This window comes from Alternaria hordeiaustralica (assembly GCF_023758085.1).
Source record: "Alternaria hordeiaustralica strain BMP 2776 chromosome Unknown scaffold_6, whole genome shotgun sequence".
In the NCBI taxonomy this organism is placed as follows: Eukaryota; Fungi; Ascomycota; class Dothideomycetes; order Pleosporales; family Pleosporaceae; genus Alternaria; species Alternaria hordeiaustralica.
Window position 1 is genome coordinate 1,287,088 of NW_026056778.1, and position 26,665 is coordinate 1,313,752.

The following is a 26,665-nucleotide window of genomic DNA, read 5'->3' on the forward strand; positions in this document are numbered from 1 at the left end:
TTCCTCAGCCATTTCCTCCTCATCGATGCATTCAGCCAATCCCATATGACGCTCTCCTCCCCTCTTAACCACAGTCGTCCCGCTTTTGCGCTACTCACCAACGCGCACTCACCATGAGCGAAAGCAGGCGCAGCTCCATATCCAGCGTATGGTCTGACGACAACCAAGCCCCGTGTTCGCGGTATTCCCTTCCAAGAGCCTCTTCTCGATTCTGGAAATACGCCACATTGCTTATTCTAAGCTTCGGTGCCATCTTCCTCTTCTCGACACGAACATCCGTCTCAAGCAGAATTCTACCAACACATGTTCCGCATCTTGGTTCCGTTCCTGCTTCGTCTGCACCCACGCTGTCATCACAATCTTCTCCACGCATCGGCAAAGTAACGGCCTCATTCGGTCCGGAAGATCCCGTCTACGAAGCCGCCATCGCTTCTCACCAAGTTCACAATGACCTCCACGGGTACCCCGAGTTCATACTCCGCGAACGCATGCTCCCCGGTCTTTGGTCCAAACACGCCTTCCTGCTCGCGATTCTTGGAGCTGAACTTGCTAAGCCAGCTGCGGAACGACTGGAGTGGCTTTTCTGGCATGATCGCGACACCGTCTTGATGAATCCTAATGTTCCGTTGCAAGTCTTCTTACCACCGGACCAAAAGATTAATCTGGTGGTGACGAATGATCGGCATGGTCTCAACAATGGTGTCTTCCTCATCAGAGTGAACGAATGGGCGATACGTTTCTTCTCGGCAGCGTTGAGCCTGAAGGAGTATAATCCAGATATACAGTTGAAGTATAGTGAGCAAAGTGCTATGGAAGAGACCATCAAGCGTGTACGTGACAGATCAGCTCCGCTCTACTCACTGCATCAACTAATCATCTTGCGATCAACAGCCATACTTCTCTTCCGCTGTTACCTACGTGCCCCAACGGTGGTTCAATGGCTTTCCGCCCAATCCAGACAAGCCTGGTAAACCATCACTAGCCCGTCCTGGATCTCTGCTCATTCACTTCGCCTCAAATCGAGACGGGAAGCGTCCGGAGAGGATGGCTTATTGGGGCGGTATAGCGCGGAGCAAAGAAAGTGAGTGGACGAGGCCGCTCAATCAGACGGGCTATCCGGCTGAGATAGAAGAGTATTGGGCGAGATTGGGTAAAGGAGAGGATATTCAGACTTTGTGTAAGGATATCGGAGGCAGGGTCTGGAGTTGACGATCTTTTCAGCGTTGGTCCCGTGGTTGTAATCTTCCACATGAGTAGATCGACAGGTCTTCTGATCCAAACGAACATCAAAAAAACAACAGGGTATAACCTCCCCCTTCCCGTACCGTCCTCCTGAACGCCTAACCAAAAACATCCGTTTACTCCTACTTGACACTCATTTCCAAACCCCCATCTCTGCCTTCGTTGACACGCATAATACTGCTCCGCATGGTCGACCTTGTGTTCTCCTTATCACTATCCCCACCTCTCTCCAGTCTCTCCCAGAGACCACCATTGCCCGGCGGTCCCGAACTGTAACTCTCCCTAACATCGACCGCAGAGTCTATTATACCTAGACCCTGCACCCGCGATCCCAGGTCTTCGATAACATCGTGGTGCCTCGCCTTCTTAGCTTTGTACAGGGTCTGCTCTACAGAGCCAGGGAGGTAGATGCGCTTGGCACCTAGGGTACGCTTAATATCTTCAAGAAGAACTTCCATGGGACAGATGTAAGCGATCTTGTTCTTTTGGCAAAAGGCAAGCACGTGGCCGACGACTTTGTGATGACCGTTTTGTACGACCCAGGCTCCGCTGTCGCCGCCGATGCCGAAGCCGCCAGCGACGTGCCACGAGCGGGAGAAGGATTTGCGGTGGTAGATGCGGACGGCGGACATAACGCTGCTGACCATGCCCGGTTGGAGGCCGGTGGTGCGGCCGAAGCAGTGTACGGACATGCCACCGAGGGTGGATGCGGGGGCTACGCCGTTGGGGTATTCGTCCTCTTCGGGGGTGTAAGTGCGGCGGTTGACTGGCTTCTCCAGCTTGGAGGCTATGGCGCGTTGTTCCGGCGTCATGGAGCCCAGGCAGAAGCGGCGACCTCCTTGGCAAACGTTATATGGCTGGAGGCGGTCTTCCCTGAGCTTGAGGAGCGCCCAGTCGATTTCGTGGAGGATGCCGTCGCGCTTCCACCGGCGGATGCCGGAAGAGGCGTGAACGTGGCCTAGTTCGTGCGAGGAGAGATGGTCGTCGTCGCGATCTTCTTCGCAGGGGAAGAAGTCAGCGCCCACGTCATCGATGGCTGGTTGTGTGATCTTTATCTCCTCGCCTTCGCCTGGCGAAATGCCGTCAATGTCGCCCATGGTTGCGTGTGAAATATGAGAATCTGCCATATCTGAAATGGGATTAGCGCTTGTAACTTGTGTGCAGTGTCGGATCGGCATACCCTCCGCAGAGTCATCGTCAGACTCAAGCTCACTGTCAGAGAAGTCGAACGAATCAAGGTCAGCGTCGTCTTCCTCGCTCTTTATGTCCTCATCGTCTGATAGTTCAAGATCCCACATTCCAGCGGGCTCATCCGATTCTAGATGAAGATCTGGTTGCGCACCCATACCCATTAACCAAGGGTTGCTCGCTGCGCTGGACAGCATCACATCGCTCGGAGAAGGGCTATCGGGCTCTTCGCCAACGTCGTCTTCGTCTTCGGACGGTATGTCGAGTAGGTGATGGACACTCATGCCCAATGGCTCATCGTCAACCAGAATGACCCCACCATAGGATACCGGAGGCAGATGTTCACCGTTGAAGGCTCCAATGGAAGCCCCGCATAGTGGGCGATCCTGATGGTAAGGGTTCATCACAGCCATGTCCGCATCGTATGAGTCGGTGTTCATCATGGATCGATGGGGTGGCCTAGTGCGGCGCGACGAACGGCTCATCTTGGACCGCCTGATCTTTCCCCTCCGGACCTTGAGGTCATATATATTCTCGTCGAAGCGGAAGCGACGGCTGAGAATGGCCTTGACCTTTGCCACACTAGTACAGGTAACAAACACAGTAGGCTTGGCTTTCTCTAGTACTTCTCCGATGGCGACGAGATCAATGCTAACAGTCTCTTCGGAATCCTTGAGCGCCCGTTCTATCAGACGCTCAAGGCGGGGCAACATGGATGAGTGCCACTCTTCCACGATCTCAGGTGTGAATTTGACTGGGAAGAGGCGAAGCTTCGGTCGAGGAGTCGGCTCTATGTCGGTCTCGATTTGTATAGACGAAGTGACGTAGCTCTCACTCGAATTTACCGTCCTACTCTGAATCTCTGGCTCAGGTGTTGGGTACCCAAGAGTAGCTTGCGGCCAGTGTCGCAGTCCGTCACTTACAAGGGCCGAGACGGTGGTGTTACTGCGTTTCTGCTTTGTCTGGCGCCAAGCCTTTTGGATGATGGTGATTTTGTCTTTGTAGTCTTGTAGCGTTGTGCATCCGTTAGAGGGGGCACGCGACTGTCGCCATGCACGCTGAATCGTTGAAGCGGCAGTCGCCACGCGCTCTCTATACAGCGAAGAGTTATCGCTTGGGTCTTGTGAATTTGGCGGGGTTGCAATGAGAGTGCCTGATTCATCTAGAGAATCTTTCTGCTCCCACTCCATCTCCGATGCTTCTTCTTTAGGGCTCATCATACGAAGACTTTCTGAGATGCTCTTCCGGATGGAGTGTTGCGAGCTCCGTGATGGATTACGAGCCAATGAAAGATCAGGTGACTTCTTCGAGAGAGATTTGGTCCTTTCCAAGGCTTGTGTACCCTTCTCCAATGCCCATCGCTTTGCGCTCCTATAGGATGGACTTGACTGGCCATCGGTGACGATCTGTGGCTGGCTCGCGCTCTTGCGCTTCAATGGAGATGCTTGCTGCATCGGTGTAGCACCCGGTCTCAATTCGCTCAAGTCAAACCCAGGTTCCGACTCATCCAACATGCAGCAGCGTTGCAGTCTGGTTAGGATGCGAGTGTAGACCTGCGGAACATCGATCGCATTGTCGCCCTTGACATCCGCTGCCCAGAAGCAGTCGCGCACAACCTGCATGTAGGCTGTTCCGCATTTTGAAGCGAGCCTGCGGATGTACACATCTTCTATCCGTTGCTTGAAGTCGCTCAGGGTGTACTTTTGCTTCCACAGGTCAAGTAGAGGCTGCCACAATCCTATTTCGAGTAGCACCAGCCCCAAGCCATAGAGATCGAAGTTGGCATTGTACTTTTGGTCTTGACTTCCAGTGAACTTGGGGTCCTCCGGATGCCGGTAGATGTTCAGTGTTGGTTTCGCCTTGTCGGTGTCGATGTCGAAGTCAGAGAATAGATCGAAGGAACATATTACAGGCGAACGCAGCGAGTATTGTAATGCTCTGCTATTCGCAGACTGCCTTTTGCTCTTCTTGAAGACCATAATGTTGCTGCTATTGACGTCTTGGTGGAGAAAATTGTCGCCGTGGATTTTGCTGAAGGTCAAGGCGAGCGTGAAAGCTAGACGAAAGCGGTCCTCAAGTGGCGGGGTGGCACTATTGGGGTTGTGCAAAGACTTGGAGCCCGTCTGCAATACACTGAGCAGCGTCACTGGCTTGAGCTCCTCGACTGGCTTGTGGGAATCGGTCGGCCCTGAGTAGACTGAGGTGGGCAGCTCGAAGACCAGGCCAAAGCGCGGCTGCTTTGGATCTTCGAAATAGCCAAGGCACTTGAGGGTCCCGTGGAAGGACTGGTTGTTGGAAAGCTTTGTCAGTATTGACAGAAGGCTCTCAAGGCGCTGGGTGGATGGAGAGACTCCAGTGAGACGGTAGGCGGGGTCGTAGCACGCGTAGTCGATCAAGACGCAGGTCTCTATGTTCCTGCTGCCATCCGTCTTCCAGGGGTTGGTGGAACTGTGGCGAGACCGCAGGCGGCCGATGACGCGAACAGAAGTAGTTCCAACGCTTTCGTATGGCGGAGGTTCTTCGTCAGTGAGGATGAGGTCCGCAGGGTCCAGCTTGGGTGGAAGATGAGATCTAGGGGTATGTGCATTCAGAGGGAAGGTAGCAGGATTGACGAGCGTCAGGTCAGAGGCGTTGTAGTCAGGCGACAAGAAGACGGGAGTCGATGTGCTGTGATGCGGTGTAGCTTTTCCTGGACTAATACCACGCTCATTGCTTCTCTGGACTCTGCGGTTCCGTGAGAGGTCATAGAGTATGTCGATGGAGGTGGTGAGGTCCTTGATGAGGTCCTCGTAACGTGACCTGTCGGCGGCCGCCCACGAGGGAAGGTCAGGCCGGCTCTTCTCTCCAGACATTGTCTTTCCCCCACCCGCAGCAGACATGCCCGGGTGCATCTGCTCGGCCTCGTCGAGGATTTCCTTGATGGTTCCGAGCACGCTTGTGACCGTCTCCGTCATGCCTGCCTCCTCGACGCTTTCGTCGATGTCGCCCTGCTTCCCCTTGGAGTTGTCGCTCCAGTCCACGCCCCATGTTATCAGCCGGTCCTTCTGTATCCGGAACTTGCGATGCAGTGCATGCGACTCGGGCGTGTCTTTGGCATCCTGCTCGACGACGGCATCGCATGTGGTTTTGGTGTCGGAGTAGAGCTGCGTCAGGCGTCGGGGTAGTCGACTGATGGTCTCCATGGCTGCGACTGCTCTATGCGTGTCGCAACGGGTGTTCTGACGCGCGAGGAGCGAGGATGAGGGCGTGTTAAGTGCGCGTGTGTAAATTCATGAAGGATGTCTGCAACGCGCCTGCCTGGAAGGTAGCCGTCATGGCGCAAGACCCGTGTTCAGCGTGACTGGGGTGCATTTTGGTGGTTGCCTACAGGCACCGCCTCAGCGCGCTGCCGTGGATGGGTGGGGGATGGCCGAAGCCGCCAATCACCTCGTCGTCATCTCCGCCTAAGCCTCCACTTGGCCGTCCTCGCAGCTTCGGTGCCAGCCCTCCATCACGAGGCATCTTTGGTAGCACATGTGGACGTAAGATTGTTGCTTGTGCGAAAATCGTGATACATGCTTTTATTGTACATTATTCTCACTCGGTGCCACCATTTTCCATGCTCTGCAACCGCATACTATGTACAGGCTTAGTCCTCAGTGAGATCACCATACTCCCACTGACCGCGGCGCTCCTCCTTGGCCACGTCCTGCTTCTTCTTCATGGCAGCCAGCACGTTGGCCGAGCGCTCCCACGGGCGCAGCTTCTTGGGTACCATCGCAAGACCTTCGCTAAGAATGTCGGCGTTGATGCTTTCAGTGCCGTCCTTGCTCTGGTCCGGGTTGTACAGTGTCACCCAAAGCATGCCATCCTTCTCGGTGGCCTCGACTCTTGCGACGAGCTCACGATCAGCTGTTTCTTGCGAGATGAAGCTGACGGCATCGGCAAGGTACTCGGAGTTGCCAGGGAGCTGGATGAACGCCAGTTGCGCCTCTACGGCCTGTGGCTTCAGCTTCGATGGCAGAAACTCGGCTTGTGAGAGAGGGCGAAGGCGAGACCAAGGGATTGTCTCGGAGTTACCGTAGTCGATGTAGACAACCTCGGCCTTCTTGTTCTCTCGGTCGTTGCGTCGAATGCGCGCACGGTACCACTGGTCGTCGGCAGTGAACTTGGCTGCTACAAACTCGCCCGCTTTGGGCGCGTCTGGCAGGCCACTGCTGTTCGCAGGGTTGAGGTGAAACTTGCTGAAGGCGCTCATGAGTGATGTCAGCGCTGATGTACCGCTGCCGATCTGTTGGAGACGGAGCCTTCCGTCGTCCTCGACGTGGGTGATCATAACATCGCGGTAGTCGGCCTTTCTTGATGATGCGGCATCGCCGTTGGTAGCTTCGGTAGCTACCGCTGCCTCGCCATCCTCTTCTTCTTGAGACGGGTCGTAGTCTTGCCACAGGTTCTTTCGTGCGTCCTTGGCTTTCTGCTCGGCTGCGAATAGTTCGTTTGCGTTTCCAGACTTCTCTGCTGAGTAGGCATGTACAGTAGCTAGACCTTCCTCAACCAGTGTCTTCGCAAAGTTCTCACGGTTAATGTACAGAGTGCCAATGAAGCCACCGACCTTGTCACAGTCCTCGACATCGATCTCGACGTCTCGCTGTTGGCAGCGGCGGTTCGCGAATTCATGGGCCTCCTTGCCGAAAGGTTCGCCCTTTTCGCTGTCGTTTCTCGCCGATCGAGGTGCGCGAATACCGGAGAGGACGAAGGTGAGCTTGGCGTTCTCGCGAGGTACCAGTACAGTGAAGCGCGAGCCAGACTTGACGAAATCGACAATGGCTGGTACCTTGCGTTGGCGCGAAAGCAGAGTGAGTTGGCGCTTGGCCTTCTCGAGCGACTCCGAGTAGTCGACGTACTGCTTGACAGAGGGCGACTTGTCTGACCAGAGACCCTTCTTCTCAGCTTGTGCGGTGGACTCGGCCAGCAGAAGATCGTCGTAGATGGGGCTCCTGTCGGCATCGTCTTGTCGGTGGCGGATGACGGATGCCATGCCGCTCTCTACAAGCATCAAACCAACGTTCTTGCCCTGGAAGGTGACGGTGCACATTTCGCGCTCATCGTAGCCCTCGGTCGCGGGTCGCTTTCCGTCTACGTGGAACTTGACGTGCTTGCCGATGAGCTTCTTGCGCAAGAACTCCTTGGCCTCGGCTACCCATGGCGATTGCTTGGGATCGGTAGGCTTGGGTTGGCGGACGCTGCTGAGGTTGATGCGCTTCTCCGCACCCGCCTTGTTCCGGATGAAAATGGTGTCTGCGCTCTGGACACGGCTAACGGTGGCTTCTTGCTCTCCAGCCTTGCTGATCTTGGGCGCAACATGTTCCTTGTATACACCCAGGCGGCCGTCCTTTGCTTGTTTCTCAGCGCCCCTAAGTATGCCCATCTTCTGGCCGAGGAGGGTGGTGTGGTGGTCGGTACATTTGGCCAAGCCGTTCTTGAGCAGGAAAGGTGTGATGCTGCCCTGGGTGGGATGCTTGACGTCTGCGACGATCTGGCCGTTCGGTGTTGTTCCCAGAACCTCGACGAGGACTCCTCGTTGTAACAGCCTTGTCTCGACAAATTGTTGAGCATCGTCACCAAACGGCTCGGCTGGCTGCACCTTCCCGTCGGAAGGATTTGTTCGCTGTGTTGCGGGGGCGCGGACACCGGCGAGGAGGACCATTGTTTGCACGTGCTCGGTGGGCGACAGGAGGAATCGCACGATGAGGCGGTCACCGGACAGGACCTTTTCGACAATCGAGTCGATGTCCTTGCCCTTGTTCTGCTCAACAAACTTCGTCGCATCGCTCAGCTCTGACGACGAGTTGATCCTGCCGCCAGTCTCCGCCCAGAGGCCCTTGGAGTCTGCCCTAGCGCGTGCCTCGTCTACTTGCAGTCGCTCGAGTAGGTTGGCAGCCTCATCCGAGTCTTCCTTGCGGCCGGCGTCGTCGCGCAGCTTCACCCAGCCCGCCGCGACGGCTTGTTGCGGCAATATCTCCTTGTTCGGTGTGACGATGAGGCCATATTCGCGGTTCGCGCCCGTCGGGATCTTGTAGAGGACTTGGAAGCGGACGACTTTGCCTACCAGCAGACGGCGGAGGTAGTCGCGTGACTCGAAGGCAAAGGGCTCGTCGCCCTCTCGTCGCAGTCTCGGCGCGGTGACAAAGGCTAAGCTCAGTGTGCGCTCTGCTTTTGGGTTGTTGATGTTGTGGAGAACGACGGTGTCGCCGGAAAGGACGCTCTTGACTTTGGCTTCGAAGAGGTTGCTCATGATGGACGTCGGATAGCTGCACAACGCGAGGGGAGCTGTTAGCTACTGTGTCCAGAGAGCTTCAGATGCAGGTGGGGCCTCGCAGCTGTTCCCTTGCACTTACCTGCAGGAGATGCCAAAATGGGGTCAATGTTCCAATTGGTGTTTATGGGAGACGCAATTGATGTGTGGAATGTATGCCAATTGCTATATGTGGATTGGGAAGCTACGTGTTGTTATGGCGGGCAAATCTCGCCGTTGCTCTCAGGGACCTTCGGTGTGGGGTTCTAGGCGAATCAAGCTAGACGTCACCACGGCCTTCCAGACTCCTTCACCACACTCGACTCTCAATACAGACACACGCGACAGTCGGTGCGACCATCGAGCTTCACGTGTCAACTGCTGATATAGTGCCATGTGTCCCGAATCGTGGTTCCCATCACAGCACACATGCTACGACAGGCCTTTTTGTAGGTTACGTTAGCTGTAACTCTTTCAGTATCTCTATTCAGGTGCATGTCTTCGTCACTGCGATCTTCGTTTTACACGACCATGAAGCTAGCTAGCTACCTTCAGATAGAAACTCGAAAGTGTCTCCAAATCTTTTTGACATGCGACAACGCCTAAGTGCCGCCCCTGCCAGGGGTTAGTGGACACCTCGACTACGCCGCCGACGTGCATTAGCTTGCATTTTGAGGAAAGACCCGTCCGCGCATCCCTCACATGTCTTTAGCCGCAAACTCCAATGCGGCAATTACATCCAGACTCGCTGGAAACAAAGCATCCTTCACGTCCATTACCAGCGGCGCAGCAACAACTTTTTGGCCCGTGCCAGTAGGATTCGTTAACAAGCCCAGACATTGAGCCTTACCAAATGTCGGCATGTATTGCTTTGAACGTGCGCGCGAACATCCAATTAAAGCAGAGGTCGAGCAGTCAACACCGACAGCAGACTTGCCTCTCGTTGGCACAGTCGTGGCTGAAGGAGGTAGATCACGGTATTTTGGGCAGAATGACAAAACTACGCTCCTTAATCAGGCAAGAGGATTGGAAACCATCTGTGAAACATGATACTGACAGAACACAGTTCCTCGATGTCAAGGACTTCCTCAACAAGATGGCTAGTGATGAGCAGTTGATGGCGTCTGCAAAGAAAGTCAAATTTCTTCAAAGCAAGTCAAAGGGAGATCCAATTCGGCCGCCTGAGCGCAAGCATGATTCTGGATGCTCGCCATCGTTACTAAAGCTATGGAAGTCCCTTCCACCAAAGCCGTACTGTGACAAGCTGGTCTCCATATACTTCCAATATTTTGAGCGTACCATGCGCGTTCTACACCGTCCCACTTTCATGCGTCAGTATGAAAGACTGTGGCTTGACAGCGGATCTGGGCTTGATTCCTCCTCTAGCATCCTCGCGCTGCTTACAAGCGTTATGACTAGGGCTTACTTGCTGGACGATACGGCCAAAACCGATGAAGGCGACAATTACAGAACCTATTTACGGGGTGCAGCTATCAACCACATTCAAGCATGGCTCGGGGAACTTGGACGAAAACAGCGGACGGAACTATCAACTCTTCAAGTCGAATTACTTGTGCTACTATCTGGTGGCGTTAGCCACTCTGACCCCGATAGAATTTGGAGCCGCAGCGGTGCCATAATGCGTTTAGCTATGACCATGGGTTTGCACATAGATCCTGCTAAGATAAAACATCTTTCGCCGTACCAGATGGAGATGCGAAAGCGGCTATGGGCGTCTGTTTTGGAAACGGAAGTACAAGTATCTATCATGACGGGTATGCCCTTGGTAATCCCAGAGCTCGGATCTTACTGTCCGGTACCGGCAAATCTGTATGACGAGGACTTTGACGAGTCTTCATCGAAGCTACCTCCTCCCCGCCCGCTTTGCGATCTGACAGACAGCCTCTACCAGATATATCTTGCTATGTCTCTTCCGCATCGAATCAGGGCTTCCTCGCTTGTACAGCGCTCGATCCCCAATGTCAACGAGGCGATTGAGATAGGGCGTGAGATACAAAGATCCTGGTGCTCTCTACCATTGACTCTCAGTCTGCAACACGGCCAGCCAACAACCGGCGATCGAGGTGGATTTCTGCATCGCATTCTCCTAGACTTTTATCTCCGACGATCGCTATTGTGCTTATACAGACCACTTCTCTTCGGCTATCAGGAAAATCAAGGTAACTTAGCCACCGCAGATACTTTATAAGATGTCTAGCTGACCTATAATCAGTACGTATTTCCTCAGTTATGACGCAGGCGATAAATCTTAGACGCAGAATTCGTCTAACGTTCTTTCAATAATTCGAGGTCTCCCGTCTTCGTCTAGAGTAACCTTCTGTGCTAACAGCTTGATAGCAAGAGGTCGCAGAGGCCTGGCTACAATGTGTCGATTCATCGGTGGCCATACTCTCTTATTCAAACTTCTATTACCCTCAAGCGCTTGAAGATACGTCACCGTCACAGGAGGATCTTTACTTCTGGTTGTGCAAAAAAGACACTTTGTGGTCTGCTCTCACAGTATGCCAACGCATCAAACATCTCCGCCAGGCCAGCTCAAATGGCCAGTATCTGGAGCAACAAATGTCCGGGCACGACGAACACATACTCGTCGCAAAGGTAGAGCAGACTATCAACTACCTCATCGCGAGATTGGGTCGTGGCAAAGCAGATGATCTCAAAGACATCATTTTCCTGTCGCTGGCGCTGAAATGCGTACAGTTACCTGAATCATCCCCAGGACGAATCTACGAACTACATTCCACCACCAGGAAAACGATGGCTGCTTGCATGGAGCAGCTGTTGCCTCCCAAAATTACCAACAGCGGTCATCAGCATGAAAGAAGCGACGCTGAGTCGCTAGCTAAGCGCATGAAATCGTCCTCAATACACCCCCCTCCAAGGATTACGCCTACGTGGCCTGTCAGTTCGAAGCAAAACCCCAACTCGCTTCCAGCAACTCATGGGCCAAGAGTCCGTGGAGAGAGCGCCGAGCAATACCTCAACGACTTTTCTGGGCTCGCCGCGGAGTTTGCCGATTGTCAGACTGATCTGTTTAGTCTCCACGCTGCTTTCGGTGGTGGCGTGGTGCAAGACTGGAATTGCGACCACCTCTGGCAGTGATGGCTACAATGCATTTTTCTGAGTTGCGCAACTGTGTTCCGCTGGAGGGGTCGTACATAAACGTGGTCGTTATAAATACGCCTGTTACCTATTTGAGGGTGGTGCAAGATAGGAAAAACAAAATTCATCTATCAGTCTGATATCCCCACGTTTCTTTTCCAAATAATGCATGGATGACGTTTCGTCATATACAAGCCCCACTCCTCCTCACAACTTACTCACTCAACCCCGGAACACTCCCCAACACACCCATGGTATGTTTCCAAACCCTGTCTCTCGTGTCACTCTGCCTCAGCTTGGCATAACTAACTTGCTTTTTCTCATCACCCCTCTGACCCACCGCATATGCACCTCCTCCCCTCTCCCGTGTACTACTAAACGCCACATCAGCCACCGTCTTCCCTTTCACATTTACGCCCCTCGCAGGATACCTGCCCATACCCAGAAACACCATGACCTCACCACACACCCTTGGACTCGTCATGTACCACGCCATCAACACCTTAGCCACGCGCCACAGCACGCGAAACCAAAGAGGGTTCACCTTACTAAGAAATGTTGGACCGTCAACCAACCCCGGATAAATATGTACAAAAGCAATCTTGCCAGCGTGTTCCTCAGCCAGGGCCTCGAATGTGAAGGTCTTCATGAAAGCGACGTGCGTGCGAACAGATGTAACGCTGTGCTTTTCTGGCGAAGGTGGGCCGATAGGTAGTGCAGATGGAGAGATGGAGTCTTCGATTGTGCCTGCGAAGACGGAGATGACGTGGGCGCCAGTGGGGTTCTGAGAGCGCAGAAGGAGGGGTGTTAGGGTGAGGATGAAGCGGATGCGGGAGTAGTATAGGAGGGAGACTTGGGTGTCGAGGCCTTCTTTTGTTGCTGGTGGGCTTGGTCAGCTCGGGTGATGTGGAAGGTGTTTATCATGGCTCACTTCTTGCTGGAAGCGAATGCAGATAGAAAAGACTTACGCTGTGATGGTGCGAGTGGTGACTCTGCTTGGGTCATGTATAGCATATCTATCCGCGGTGCTCCCCCGTTCAATGGCTGCTCTTCTTCATACTTCTTGATTTGCGCACATATGGTGTCGACATCGCTCATCAGCGCCAGGTCATGGGCTTGTATGAATCGCCATTCTGAGCCTGGGCTTGTGGAGCGCACTTCTGCAAGCAGAGCTTCTGCGCGTGAGGCGTTGCGACCGATAACGTAGACGCGTAGTTTAGATGTCGAATTGCGGTAAACGGAGGCGAAGGCTTTGGCGATGTAGGATCCGATACCTGAGGTTCCGCCCATGATAGCGATGACGAGAGGGGGGCCGGTGGTCAGGTTGGCGATGGTGGTGCGGATTGTTGATTGGGGTGGCATTGCTTCAGAAAATACTCGAAAATGGAATATCTAGGAACTTGAGATGAAGAACTTGGCTGAGTTGCAAGGAGAGAAATATATATACACAAACGTTGCTCGATATTCCTCTTCCCGTTTTATCATCAAGGCATGTCCTCGTTTTGATGATGGAGAGGTCTGAATTAGGAAAATCATGCGCCAAGCGATACACCTTCTAGGCTTAGACTCGACGAGGCGTCCATTCTCACAGGTGCCTTCCAATAATAACGTGCCGTGTAGATACAATCGGAGGTTGATTGCGCCGAGACATGTAGTTTGCCTTGCTCCAACCCTGAGGAGTATTGGCTATTTGAAGCTGTTCACGTATAAGGTAGTATTTGTGCCATGTCCATGCCGTTACATAGACACGTTCGTGAGTAGAAATTGATCATCGGGCCAACTCCTCACACCATAGCATACTCAACTATGCTTGTACGAGCTGTAAAAGACAATGCGGGAATCGCAGACGAACTGATAATAACAGGATAGAGCGCGAACACTACCCTGATCTCTGGACCGAGGAATAGAAGCCTGGCGATCTTCTCGCACATGCAGGTCAAACAGATGATGGAAATCTGCGTTCGCAATTATCGAATTCAGACTTTGAACGCGAAAAGTCGTGGACCGACGTTAAATTTATCGGGGTGAATCGCCCTAGTTGCCTGTGTGGGCGATGTGAAACATGATCCGGCTTACCATTGAAGCTTGGCTTGCTGCAGTCGGTGATATTTGGTTAACATAGACATGAGAACGTGCTAAGATGTATTGCGCGGCGTGGTGCATGCAGGCCAATACTGTGACTGCAGAGACGTGACGTGGTACATGAGGTATGCAGCAGACGGGAGGCTGGGAGGCTGCGCGTGTTGACAGTCGAGCCAGAGAGGTCGAGGCTGCTAAAGTCTGGTAGGATGACTTGACGCTGACGCGGCGCCGAACGCACGGTGGGATTAGATTCGCTCAATGGCGCGGGGTAGGAGCGAGTTGTGAGCACAACATGTCTTATCAGCCGGGGACCGATGGCGATCTTGATCTGGTGTTTGTGTTTCACCACGGCGGTCAGATCGCTACAAGGGCGTTGGATGTCGCGCATGCCCAGGCTGAGACACGACTTCGAATGAGCAGGTGGGAATAAGTGAAAAAGTTGAAAAGACGAAGGCGACTTTGAGGCTATGCAGTGTTGAATGCAGACTAAATGGGTTAAAGTAGGTCGCTCCAGATTCCACGGTGGAGCCGTTTGCGGTAGCGGCTGACACGAGGAGCTAGGAATAGAACGTGGAAGGAACGCGGACAGGACGTCCATGACAGTTGCAGGCAGCGGAGTCGACAGCAGACGAGATGCAAGGCGTGCAGGATGAGCAGGGGATTAAAGGGAGGATACCAGACAGGCTTCGCGGCAATAAACGTGAAAGGTGCAACTGATATGGGAAATTGCCTCTGGCTCCACCCTAGCACTTGCCGTTGTGGATGGGGCTTCCCGCGGCTGCGCCAAGGCCTCACTGCAACTGCTTGTTCTGGTTGAGGGCATATCGCTCTTGCCTGCATTGGGCGCACAGGCAGGCGCGAGGGAACACAGCGCAGGAAGAGGCAGGCACGAGGGAGATCGTGATATGGACGAGGCCGGCGTGGACGCCAGAAGGGCCATTGTCGGGGGGAAAAGGCGGGCAGTCGGTATAGGCGTTATCTTGTCGCAAAACCTGTTGAGTGTGTTTGGGGCTGGTGCATTGGCGGAGACGTCACAGTGGGTTCCGTGGTGGTTTCCTGGGTGAATTAGCGGGCTAGCGCATCGCGCAGTCGCAGCCGTCAGCCTCTGTCGTGCCAGCGCCGTGTTACCCGCCTAACACACCTGCATCATCTCGGCCACTCGACGACTCCGACTTTCTCTCCACCACTGCGACCGCGCCTGCGCCTCTGCGAAACGCTGCCTCTGCATTATCTTTTCCGCTCGTTCTGCCCGGATCCCTGCGAGGTCCCACGCCGTGAAGAACAAACCACCCAGCCAACCGTGTTCCGCGCCGCAAACACTAGCCAGGCCCAGCGATAGTCCGCCTCCATTCGATCCGCAGAGCGGCGCGCCGCCGTCCGCTACCTCCACCAAGCGTTGCCCGCGCAGGTTGTTTTCGCCTCTGCACGCGAGGTGTGTAGCAAAACCTCGAACAAGCACTCACAATGGCTTTCCAGCAACCCCAGGCCTGGCCATTAGGACAGCAGCACGACGCCCTCCCGTCCGACGACAATCCGCCGCCTCCGCCAGCCCATCGCACTCCCGTAGGCCTCCACGCCCAGCGCCAGTATACCGACCCCAACAACTACTCCGACTACTCGACCCCAGGCGTCACCCCCGGCTCAGACAACATGGGCGAGACGGCTCCGGGCGGCGGCATCAACGGCATCGCCAGCGGCGTCGCTGGCTCCCACCCACGCGAGAGCGGCCTCCACGCTGCACGAGGCATGGCTGGCCCAGGACGGCCCATGGGCGTCCCCAACAGGAACTCGCAGTCATCACCCTTCAATGACCCCAATGGTCACGACCAGCCCATGGTTCCACGCCCAATGTACTCGCAACGCTCCTACGGTTCCGGCGCACCACTCGTCGGCGGCATGTACTCGAGTGACAGCTCCATGTACAGCATGCCACACTCCCCACACAGCGGCGTCCCCTACGCCGACACGCCCTACAACCGCTACTCTTCGTCCGCCCAGAACCTCGCGCCGCAGATGGGCCAGATCAACCCGCTCGATGTCGACAACGATGACGACTGGGGAATGGGCCCAGACCACAACTCTCCACAAAACAAGCGACGCTCTTTCGTGCCATTCGGTGGCTCGCGGGACGGCAGCAGTCGCAATGGCTCGCCAGGGTCATCGATAAACAACGGAGGCGTTGCTGCCGCAGCAGGCGCTGGTGCTTTTGCTGCCTCACGCGACGGTACCAAGTACGACGCCGTGCCCATGGTCAACGGAAGTGGAGAGCTTGTCCCAGAAAAGGTTGCAAGTTGGAAAGCAGAAGACGACTTGAAGAAGAGGAAGAAGCGCATGTGGATCGCCATTGCCATCATCACCCTCATCCTCGCAGGTGCAATTCTGGGCGGTGTCCTCGGTGCTACTGTCGGAAAGGGTGGCGGTGCAAAGGACGGCGCTGCTAAGTCTGCTCAATCTGCTGACGACATCGCCAAAGACAACAAGGAGGACCTCGGCAAGGACTCTTCCGAGATCAAGGCTTTGATGAACAACGCCGATTTGCATAAGGTGTTTCCCGGCATGGACTACACTCCTCTGAACACACAGTACCCAGACTGTCTCCACGTCGGACCATCGCAGAACAACATCACCCGAGACTTGGCCGTCATGTCGCAACTGACCAACTCAGTCCGCCTGTACGGAACCGACTGCAACCAAACACAGATGCTTATCCACGCCATCAACCAACTGGAGATCAAGGACACCATGAAGATCTGGCTTGGTGTATGGCTCGACAAGAACGACACTACAACGGAGCGACAGATTTCCCAAACATGGGACATTCTCGATGACTATGGCTGCGACTACTTCAAGGGTATCATCATTGGTAACGAGGTGCTTTACCGCAAGGACCTGTCTGAGACCGAGCTGCTGGGACATATTTCCGACTTCCGCAAGAACATCTCGGACCACAGCTGCCAGCTGCCTGTCGCAATGGCTGATTTGGGTGACAACTGGACTGGCGACATGGCTACCAAGGTTGACATTGTCATGTCAAACGTTCACCCCTTCTTTGCCGGTGTCGACGTCAAAGAGGCAGCTGCCTGGACCTGGAACTTCTGGCAAACCCACGACGTGTCATTGACCGCAACCCAGAACGACATCCACCAGGTAATCGCCGAGGTTGGCTGGCCATCTGGAGGCGGCACCGACTGTGGTGCGGCTGACACTTGCGCCGGAGGCTCTGTTGCCGGTATTGACGAGATGAACCAATTCATGGAAGACTGGGTTTGCCCAAGTCTAACTAACGGGACAGAGTACTTTTGGTAAGTCTCCCTGTGATCCAGCCTCGATAGACTGTCGCTAATGCATCCCCAGGTTCTCAGCCTTTGACGAGCCATGGAAGATCCAGTATAACGAAAAAGGCAAAGAGTGGGAAGACAAGTGGGGTCTCATGGACGTCAACCGCAAACTGAAGCCCGGGCTTAAGATCCCCGATTGCGGCGGCAAATCGTTACCCTCGACGTACGACAACTAGATACGTTACGAGCGCGTATAGCATCCCTTCTCATACGAGTTCTTGCATGACGGCATGGCGTTGGCGGGCGTTCTTCATCTTCGGCATCATCGCGGCGACTCTTTCCGACCGCTCCATCGATCTCTTTCCGCGAATTGTATACTCGGGGCGCAGTTGTACCCTTTTTTCTTTTGCTCCCTCCTTTTGCGGGCTTGAATGCCACACCAGTGTTCTGGGAGTGGATTCGTCTGGATGAGCCTATATCGAGACATGTTAGGTACTTTACATTGGATAATCTCAGGAGGGAAGGAGCCCTCTACTTGTGTATATATACGATTACCGGGATGTGATGAAACCGGCTGGCTATTGTGTGTGTGGATTTGTCAAGGTCTGAAGGTCTTGTGCTGCTTCTTCCTCCGCGCTTTGTAGGTTACGGAGATGAAAATATGTGAAGAGCATTGTAGATAGGGCATGTACGGGAATATAAATGTAAGAGATGTATCCTTTTGGCTTTCAAGTCTGTCGAATTTACGTGACCGGGCCGCGTCATGGAATTGCGTCAAAGTTTGCTCCACGGCGGGTATACGTTCATGTGGGTATGGCGGATGGCGTCAGCTGGACCCACCGGGGATGATTACTACATGCCCGTCACTCGCATGTACAGGCAATGGGAAAGATAATCCATAGAGCGAGGATCATGGCAACTCAGTAAACCTACGTGCTTCATGCATGACAACGGCAACGTTTCCAGCCAAGAACTCATTGTACATTCTCCCAACCACTATTAGCATTACATACTATCTTCTCCCCCATCTCTTCGAAAAGGTATTGACTAGAAAACACAGCTCTTACAACCTCCATGTCTATGCACCAGACACTGGAGCACCAAACGTCTCTTCAACTCCATCCCACATCGCCAACATCCACGTCAAGATCCACCCTCGCAAGAACTTTAGACCATGAGCGCAGCAGCCAAACCACCGAACACACCAACGACAACACCGCTAATCATGTTCGCCGACGCCGCACCAGTGAATTCCGGCATCATTCCTGTACCTGTGGCGCTACCCATCATGCCTGTTCCGTAGCCAGGCATAGTGACGATGCTGGGCTTGGTCTCGTTGGCGCCGGCGGCGCAAGATGGTACGGCAACGGCTGAGCGCGTGACCATAACATCGGCGGGTGCGGCGGAGGGGCAGCCGGCCTTGGCGGTCAGGGTGGTTGTAACGGCTGGGGCTTCGCTATCAGGAGTGTTAGTTTGAGTGAGCTTAGATTGGGCAGTGGGGATAAAGGTAGGAGTGGTAGGGATGAAGATTGACTTACGCAGCAGAGACAGTGCTGGCAAGCAAGACGGCAGCGCCGACGAAAGAGGTGGAGAACTTCATTGTGTAGGTGATGTGGTGTTGAAGGTGGGAGACGTTTGAGCTTTTTGATTCGATCGGGAAGGACTGGTGATATGAATATATGTCAACTCTGAGGAAAGCGAGGGAGAAGCGAAAGGAACCTGAAAAGGAACGACCTTCGACACCCTTCTTTGTACTTCATCCCGTTACCTATCGCCTTCGAGCACGCGCACAGTTCACCTCCCTAGTTTTCTTAATTTCAATTGCGACCTAAGGACATATCGAAACGCGGCAGTTATCACTGGCGTACACCAACCAATACTCCGCATACGGCCTCGTCCGTTCTTCAAACAAGCTACCAGTCACATCCACAGCTTACCAACTAGTCTATCTCCATTCCAAACACAAGTGGCAACCCTCAAGCCGAAAACCCGGTCGATGAATTCAACTCTGATCGGATCAAACGTCTTCCGAGAAAACAGTTGATCACGTTCCCGCGCCCATTTCCCGCTGCATCGGTCACATATCCCGCGAAGAGTGTGTTGATCAGCAGGCAAACAAGTTAGCAAGGGCGCAGCGACAACAAACATCGCGGCAGCTAGACGAAACTAATCTGGACTCGAGGTGTCACTAACGGGCTAAAGTACGGAGACAGACTTTACCGTCGACAGAGGGCGGCTAGATATTAGATCAACGCATGGTCTGTACCTGGCTAGTCAAGGGTAATCGGCCTGGAAGAATGTGGAGGTGGGAAGTTCCGTTCGCGGTAATTGGAGGCGTTTGTACCAACGGTGGTGATTCCGGGGTCACGGTCTTGGATACATCTCCAGATAGGAATTTCCGCAGAGAACGAGCCGTTATTGGAACACTGAGCTGATCTATCAGCGACTCTTGGATTGATCGTATTCCAAAAAAGACATCGAAAGCAGAAGGCGCATCCAGCTTGCAGCGTCTCTAGCAATTGGGCTCATCTGTACAGCTTACATCACGTAACAACCCACCTCTCTATCCCGTCCACCAAGTCATTCCCACCGACATTGCCCCTCGGAAGCTCACCTTTCCATAGCACCATCACGACCTCCCCTGTCTATCCAACGTAGATCTGCATCTCACCCAAGCCACGCTCGCCGCGAGCGAAGGAAGAAAAACCTTCCGCAAAACATGTAGTCAAAAGATGACAATTGTACAACCTACTCCCCTGACTAAAAAGGTGAAGATTACCTCGCTGCTAGACCGGCATTGGTATGGTTTTGCAGTAGCGCGACGTCATTTCTGAGCTTAACCGCACTAGCGTCAGTCCGGATGGTGAAGGTTCCGTGGTACACAAACATGACTAAACAACTTACCGCGATTTTCTGCGGGGAACGTCGCCCTTGGACCCTTGTAACTTGTTCACTCTCACGCATTCCACACTAACAGCCCTTGCTGCAGTGCTCGATCAGGTAATACGGATCGTTGGTCTCGGCCTGATTTGGGATTGACGGCGGCCTTAGTTGGAGTCATTTAGGTTAGACTAATCGGGGGTGCTGGCAGCTTGGGCTGTGAAATCGCGACTGGCGCCGGATGGAAGCATGTCCGTCTACGGGATGTATTGTGCCTAGCTTATAGGTTTTGGGAGATGAGATGATGAGGTAGTGCAGGCGAACGCTGGAAGAGGGGTAGTAAGCTTTGTGATGGAGGTGGTTACGGGAGATTGAGGCGGAGACAAAGAGGCCTGGAGTAATGGACACGGGAGGTATAAGACAGGATTGGTGCCGCTGGATTGAAAGAAGCATCTCACAGTTCACCAAGTTCACTACTCTGAGCATCTACAGTCTTTCCTCACACTCAATTTACTCGGTTTAAATCACTCAACTCCATCATCACCATGAAGTCTACCATCGCTGCCATTGCTGCTCTTGCGGCTGTCTCCACCGCATCCCCCATCAAGCGTGCTGATGGTGTAACCGACGGTGTTATCCTCAACTACGCGCTCACTCTCGAGCACCTCGAGGACACCTTCTACCGCGAGGCCCTCGCCAAGTTCACCGTCGAGGACTTCAAGGCCGCCAACTTCTCCGAGGAGGCCTACAACCGCATCAAGACCATCTCTTCCGATGAGGAGACCCACGTCTCCTTCTTGACCGGTGCGCTCAGCGCTGCCGGAGCCAAGCCCGTCGAGGCCTGCACCTACGACTTCGGCTACAAGGACGTTGCGTCCTTCCTTGCCACTGCCAGTGTCCTCGAGGGCGTTGGTGTCAGCGCCTACCTCGGTGCTGCCGCCGACATCATGTCCAAGACCTACCTCACTGCCGCTGGCTCCATCCTCACCGTTGAGGCCCGCCACTCGGCATACATCCGCAACACCGTCGGTGCTTCGCCTTTCCCCGCTCCCTTCGACAACCCCTTGAGCTACAACGAGGTCTACACCCTCGCTGCGCAGTTCATCAAGTCCTGCCCCGAGACCAACGCTCCTCTCCCCGTCAAGGCGTTCCCCACTCTTGCTGCCTCCGCTTCTGACGGTAGCATGATGATCAAGGCTGGCAGCAAGGTCATGCTCGCCACCTCCGGCTACAAGGTCGACGGCAAGGTCTACGCCGCTTTCATCACCGTTACCGGCCCCGTCTTCGTTGAGGCTACCATGGTCGAGGGTGGCTTCGAGGTCACCGTCCCCGAGAAGGGCATTGCTGGCCAGAGCTACGTTGTTCTCACCAGCTGCAACACTGCCGCTACTGACGACACCATCATTGCTGGCCCCGCTGTTGTTGAGGTCATGTAAAGACTGTTACTGTATCGAGAGAACTGGTGACTTGTAACGGCGGCTCTAATACCTAGTAGCAGCTATAGTAGTAGTACTTCTAAATTGTAATTTTTAGTCTTCATTTGCTTATGCCCTTGACATCGTGAGAGACAATGGTGGAATTGATACACAATGAATTTTTTAACAGTCTTACTACAAATGAAAAGAGCCGTCGCACGACGTTACAGACAATGTGCATGTTTGGTCATCTTCCAAACCCGATTCAGGAAGTGTTCATACAAATACAGAATGTAATCACTGTTCTACTGCGACCGGAGAGCCTGCTCTTAGACTAAGGTCAAAGCCAAAGCCGAAGTGAACATAACCGAAAAGCACAACAGAACCATCGATTCAGAAAGCAGAGCATATCCATGCTCACACCACAACCAACCACCGATAGCGTCTAAGAGTCAAACACCGCGCCATATGCAGCACCATCCTTTGCCTTGATCCCTTCAACAATTTCCCTCGTAACTGTCGGGTTGCTTACTACCATCACAGCTTCTATTCCACACTGCTCTTTCATAAACTCAGCTTCGAACGCTAGATCCGGTCTCCCCTCGCGCGAGTCGAATATCTTAGGCTCGGGGTCGACGTTACGGATGATATCCTGGACGAACTGCCAATGCGCCGCATCGGGATCGTACACGCACCACATAACCCTAACCTGTCTGCCCTGCTCGCGCATCCGCGCAATTGCGGGTGAGCATAAGAGTGAGAGTAATGGGCCAATCCCTGCGCCCGTAGCCACGAGAAGTATGGAGTCGAAGAGTGGAGCAAAAGAGAGAAAGTTCTTGGCGGCGGGTTTACGCAGCCAGATGTGTGTCGGTGGAGATTTGATCATTGCCTTTGTCCAGTCACCCGCTTGAGAGATGACAATGTATGCGAAAGGGTTGTCAGGGGACGGCGAGCACGGGACGGTGGCGAAGGCATGCCATTCGAGGACGGGGCTTAGCGAGAAGCGCGTGGTGGACGTGTAGGGCATGTCTTTGTACGGGAAGGTGACCTTGATTTCGCGGCTAGAAACGGGCTCGGTAGTTATCGGCACTCGGCGTATACGCGTCCATGGGAGGATTATGAGGAAAGTTGTGGCGGCTAGCAGCCAGAGGGCGGCGTTTGCGTACAGCGGTGGACTGCCGGGGTTGCGGCTGGACACACCTGCGTTGAGCCACAGTACCAACAAAGCTATCCATCCACCAAAGCGATGTGTCTTTTCGAATGCGTCATGAAACTTTACGCGCAGGTGTGGATGCGCTAGTACGCAGATGCACAAGATGGCTGTCAGGAAGGCGTAGCAGGTGATAATGTCGGCCCACATCCAACCAGAAGCCATGCGCTGCCCGAAGTGATCGAGGAAGTGGTTGGTGTCCAAGAAGACAAAGTAGCAGTACCATAGAAGTGATGATATAGAGCAGCCGATATGCAGTCCGCCGTAGTGGTGGAAGTCTGCGATTATCTTCCGGAGCCATAATGGTATGCTTACTGGCGTTCTGGCTACAAAGGAGAAGGAGACATTGATAAGATCTTCTTGGCGTACGAAGATGGCGACGAAGATATTGGCGGCGGCAGCAATCAGGGGTCCAGAGAGGCCGAGATGGTCGTGACGGTTTCCTCTGACCATGACAGCGAGCACCGCAATGTTTACAGCGAAGGTGAGCCCGATGAGTATCCGGTAGGCTGTGAACCAATGGAGGCAGACATCCCGCACTCGACGTCGAAAAGTGATCTCTGGCTTCGAGAGCATCGATGACGATAATTGTGAAGTCATGGTAACTGTTGTCACAACGCCGATATCTTTCTCGTCCGCGAGCTTCGTCAGTGGCGCTGTATAGTTCTCTATGTATTCTGTTGGAGGAGAATGTTTTTGAAGCGGCGCTGATCGATTGCATGGCTGATCTGAAGGACTCAAAGGATCGAGAGTATCTCCGCGACTGCGTATGTGGGCTTTCGCGTCGCTATCGAGTAGCTGTTGAGATACCTTTGGAGATGTCTCGGGTTGGTAATCGATGGGTGTAACTTGAGTGATGGCGAGATTCTTGTTGATGTACCCATCTTCGCACACGCTCGATACAGAGGAGCTGGAAGGAGATTGGTTGAGCGAGCCTTTGAGCAAGTTAGGTGATGCGTCTGACTGCTCAATTGCGTGGACCGTTGGACGCATTGACTGATCACTTGTGTTACGAGTGGGTGGCGATTGCGTGCTTCCTCGGCAGCATTGGACCAAGTGACGTAGGGTTGCAAGTGTATTGGTAAAGGGAAGAGACAAAGTACGGGACGAAGCGGCTGAAGGAGGAGAGGCGGTCATTTCTGCGCGGTAGTGAAAGTTCTGTGCACACAACAATGCCCTCCGCCCGTCCCGTCATCTTATACACTGCAATCCCTTCCATCCTGCCCAGCCGTCTGTTCATTCATAAGGAGACAAGTGTGATCCTGCACGTTGATGCTCGATGATATGCTAAGCGCACCTGGTAAGAATAGGCTCTAGCGCCGAGTCAGCACTGCCGCGAGCTGCATGCGAGATCAGGGGAATCGGATACCCACGCCACATGCCTGCAGTTAAGCGATCGTAGATGTACTCACTTTTAGCTGGAGCAGCTAAATACAATGTCATTGTGCAGCCGTTTTCAAATCCTCTCGCTCAACAGACCGCAAAAGCCGTCTTCGCCGTTGATGCAATGCACATGTACCTTCAGTTTTCTTGGAAATAGAAGCTCGCCTATGTACCTACTGTGGAGACGATGTGAAATTTAGACTGGTATTCAGCCTGATTTTCTTCCTTCCGATTGCTGTGATGGAGTACTGATGTTGCAGCACTTAACTCTGTTTGCGACAGTAGCGGATTTTGACTACGACGAAACTTTGGAGAACTGCATATCACGAGTCTTCCGAGTCGTGCTGAACTACGAACCTAACTGCCGGTCCGGCTCCGGGTAACGGCGAGTAAACGGGCGGCAACTCTAGCCGACCGAAGATGAGAAGGAATTGCGGCGTAGCGGCGTAGCAGCCTCAACAAGATGGTCATCTCTGATCTGAAACGGAAGGAACCCCTTTGTTGGTGGCTTTAATCGGATTTTAAATATGCGGACGATCGGGAGCCGCATAATTGAAAAGTTGGGAGAATCGCATGTTTTGTCAAGCATCGTATACGCCGCAGCTGCAGTTGACTTAAAGATAGCGGACGAACGCCAATATCGCTTCAACGACTCTCTTCGGCTGTTCTTGTTGGGGCCAGTGTCCTGCGTTGTCGATCAAGTGGATCCCTCGAAAGTCTGAACATGACTCGGGATAGGCCTCGAGGGCCCCAGGCTGCTGATAATTGCCCCAATCTCTCTCACCTGATATAAAGGTACTCGGACATTCGATCGTCTTGCCCGCAAATAGCTCGAGATCTTTTTGGAGAAGTGGATCGGTGGTGATTCGGTAGTAATTGAGACCGCCCTGGAAGCCTGTCCGCGACCATTCTTGGACGTAGATAGCGAGGTCTTCGTCAGGCATCCATCTTTCAGTCGCCGAGCTATCTTCGCAAGCCATCATGTCAGCGATAGTCTCAGGCATTGACTTGTGCAACGGCATAACGTAGTAATTGGGCACTTTGGCCATCTCTTCGGCCGTCCAGCTCTTGAGAGGGTGTGGTGAGTTCTCTTTCCAGTCGGCTGACTTGACATGAAGATACCCCCTAAGAAAGGCATGCAGGCCTTGGCCTGGTTGAATCCAATCGGCCCCGGCTGTACTAGTGCTATTATACCACTTGTAACGCTTCCTTGGCACGGGCAGCTTTGCCAACTCAGCGTGAATGTCAGGCGATGGCGCAGGTTCGCGAGCGCCACCGTGGGCTATATCGAATGGCAGCCGTGCAGGCGCTTTGAAAGGATGACTCATCATGACAACGCTCTTGAAGAGGTCTGGACGCATCAGAGCACACATGCTGGAAGTGACAGCGCCGAAGTCGTGGCCGACGATACACTTAACCTCTCGATAACCCAGAGCATTAACCAGTGTCACCACATCGCGGACGACATTGGTCAGAGCAAATTGCGATAAATTGGTGTTAGGGAACGAAGAGTTGTCCCATCCGATTGTGCGCCCGTAGCCACGTTGATCGAAGGCTACCACATGATAGCCGGCATCAGCGATGGGCACCATGACCTTCCTCCAAGAGAAGGCAAGCTCTGGAAAGCCATGGCATAGGATGATGAGAGGCCTATCGTGTTGGGGAGTATAGCCAGCTTCGAGCGTGTGGAAGGTGATGCCATTTGATGGACAGTAGACATAGTTCTCGACGATGCCGTCTGGTAATGGCAAAGGCGGCAGGCGCGACGCTGGTGATGCCATGCTGATGGAGTCTCAGATGAAAGCAAATCGGAAAAGAAATGGAGTAGGGCAGGCGCACGGATGAAGTATACACTCGGTCGCTTTCTGTTTGATGAACCGGGAGGTGGCAGTGCTGGTCAATTGTCACGATGTTAGCAGTTAGCGCGGGGAAGAGATGTGCGGTCTGGGCGATCTTTCTCGAGCTCTGGGTGGGCCAGTTCGTCGATCCTTATCCACATGGCCTTGCGCAAAAATGCGCGTTCCACGTTGCCATGATCAAATCGATCTGTATTCGACGTGGTGTCGCAATAGTCCGTGGCACTGGACATGGGTGCCTGTGCGACGTTTGGCAGGCAAACGCTGTAGACGTCTGCGCATGTTTTGGAAGAGCATCGCAAATCACAAAGCGCCCGGCGCCCGGCGCTACGACGGTTGCTCTTGGAGATATCGGCTACGTCAGTGGCGCCAGATGGGGACTGGCTAGAATGGTGTTGGGGCTCAGGGTTATTACTAGCTGGAGAGGTGCAAATCAGGGACCGTGAAAGTGCCGGCGCGTGAAAGAGGAAACAGGCTCGTGGAAAAGCACTGCTGCCGCTCCGGCAGAGTCTCAGGAGAAGTGCGTGCGCGTTTGCGATGATGGATGTGAGTAAGCACCAGGCGTGAGGGCGAAGAGACAACGTAAACAATGCATGTCTCTTCTAGGCCATGTCTAGACTGCATCTGGCAGCGTCGAGCCACGCCTTCCCAGGGCGTGCAACAGCCTCATCCTCGACATGCGTGCTTGTTTGACCATGTAGCTGAGACGGTGAGGTGTTTGACACTTTCTGTGA

General features: G+C 53.8%; 8 protein-coding genes across 8 annotated transcripts; 2 read left to right on the forward strand and 6 right to left on the reverse strand.

Moving 5' to 3' along the window:
- Positions 1 to 1,364: 1,364 nt before the first annotated feature.
- Positions 1,365 to 5,612, reverse strand: J4E84_004328 (uncharacterized protein; the record flags this gene model as incomplete). The annotated part of the gene is made up of 2 exons (XM_049386935.1): positions 1,365 to 2,371; positions 2,423 to 5,612. 2 exons carry the CDS (start codon positions 5,610 to 5,612, stop codon positions 1,365 to 1,367), a joined length of 4,197 nt encoding a protein of 1,398 aa, XP_049245705.1.
- Positions 5,613 to 6,058: 446 nt separating this feature from the next.
- J4E84_004329 (uncharacterized protein) lies at positions 6,059 to 8,704 on the reverse strand (the record flags this gene model as incomplete). The annotated part of the gene is made up of 1 exon (XM_049386936.1): positions 6,059 to 8,704. The coding sequence occupies one exon, from the start codon at positions 8,702 to 8,704 to the stop codon at positions 6,059 to 6,061; it is 2,646 nt and encodes an 881-aa protein (XP_049245706.1).
- A 3,581-nt stretch (positions 8,705 to 12,285) lies between these two features.
- On the reverse strand, positions 12,286 to 13,189 carry J4E84_004330 (uncharacterized protein; the record flags this gene model as incomplete). Its single annotated transcript, XM_049386937.1, has 3 exons — positions 12,286 to 12,329; positions 12,377 to 12,706; positions 12,796 to 13,189. 3 exons carry the CDS (start codon positions 13,187 to 13,189, stop codon positions 12,286 to 12,288), a joined length of 768 nt encoding a protein of 255 aa, XP_049245707.1.
- A 2,184-nt stretch (positions 13,190 to 15,373) lies between these two features.
- J4E84_004331 (uncharacterized protein) lies at positions 15,374 to 17,423 on the forward strand (the record flags this gene model as incomplete). The annotated part of the gene is made up of 2 exons (XM_049386938.1): positions 15,374 to 17,211; positions 17,264 to 17,423. The coding sequence occupies 2 exons, from the start codon at positions 15,374 to 15,376 to the stop codon at positions 17,421 to 17,423; spliced, it is 1,998 nt and encodes a 665-aa protein (XP_049245708.1).
- Positions 17,424 to 18,354: 931 nt separating this feature from the next.
- J4E84_004332 (uncharacterized protein) lies at positions 18,355 to 18,787 on the reverse strand (the record flags this gene model as incomplete). Its single annotated transcript, XM_049386939.1, has 2 exons — positions 18,355 to 18,643; positions 18,726 to 18,787. 2 exons carry the CDS (start codon positions 18,785 to 18,787, stop codon positions 18,355 to 18,357), a joined length of 351 nt encoding a protein of 116 aa, XP_049245709.1.
- A 1,825-nt stretch (positions 18,788 to 20,612) lies between these two features.
- Positions 20,613 to 21,503, forward strand: J4E84_004333 (uncharacterized protein; the record flags this gene model as incomplete). Its single annotated transcript, XM_049386940.1, has 1 exon — positions 20,613 to 21,503. The coding sequence occupies one exon, from the start codon at positions 20,613 to 20,615 to the stop codon at positions 21,501 to 21,503; it is 891 nt and encodes a 296-aa protein (XP_049245710.1).
- Positions 21,504 to 21,927: 424 nt separating this feature from the next.
- Positions 21,928 to 23,292, reverse strand: J4E84_004334 (uncharacterized protein; the record flags this gene model as incomplete). The annotated part of the gene is made up of 1 exon (XM_049386941.1): positions 21,928 to 23,292. One exon carries the CDS (start codon positions 23,290 to 23,292, stop codon positions 21,928 to 21,930), a length of 1,365 nt encoding a protein of 454 aa, XP_049245711.1.
- A 1,397-nt stretch (positions 23,293 to 24,689) lies between these two features.
- J4E84_004335 (uncharacterized protein) lies at positions 24,690 to 25,856 on the reverse strand (the record flags this gene model as incomplete). The annotated part of the gene is made up of 1 exon (XM_049386942.1): positions 24,690 to 25,856. The coding sequence occupies one exon, from the start codon at positions 25,854 to 25,856 to the stop codon at positions 24,690 to 24,692; it is 1,167 nt and encodes a 388-aa protein (XP_049245712.1).
- Between the last annotated feature and the right edge of the window lie 809 nt (positions 25,857 to 26,665).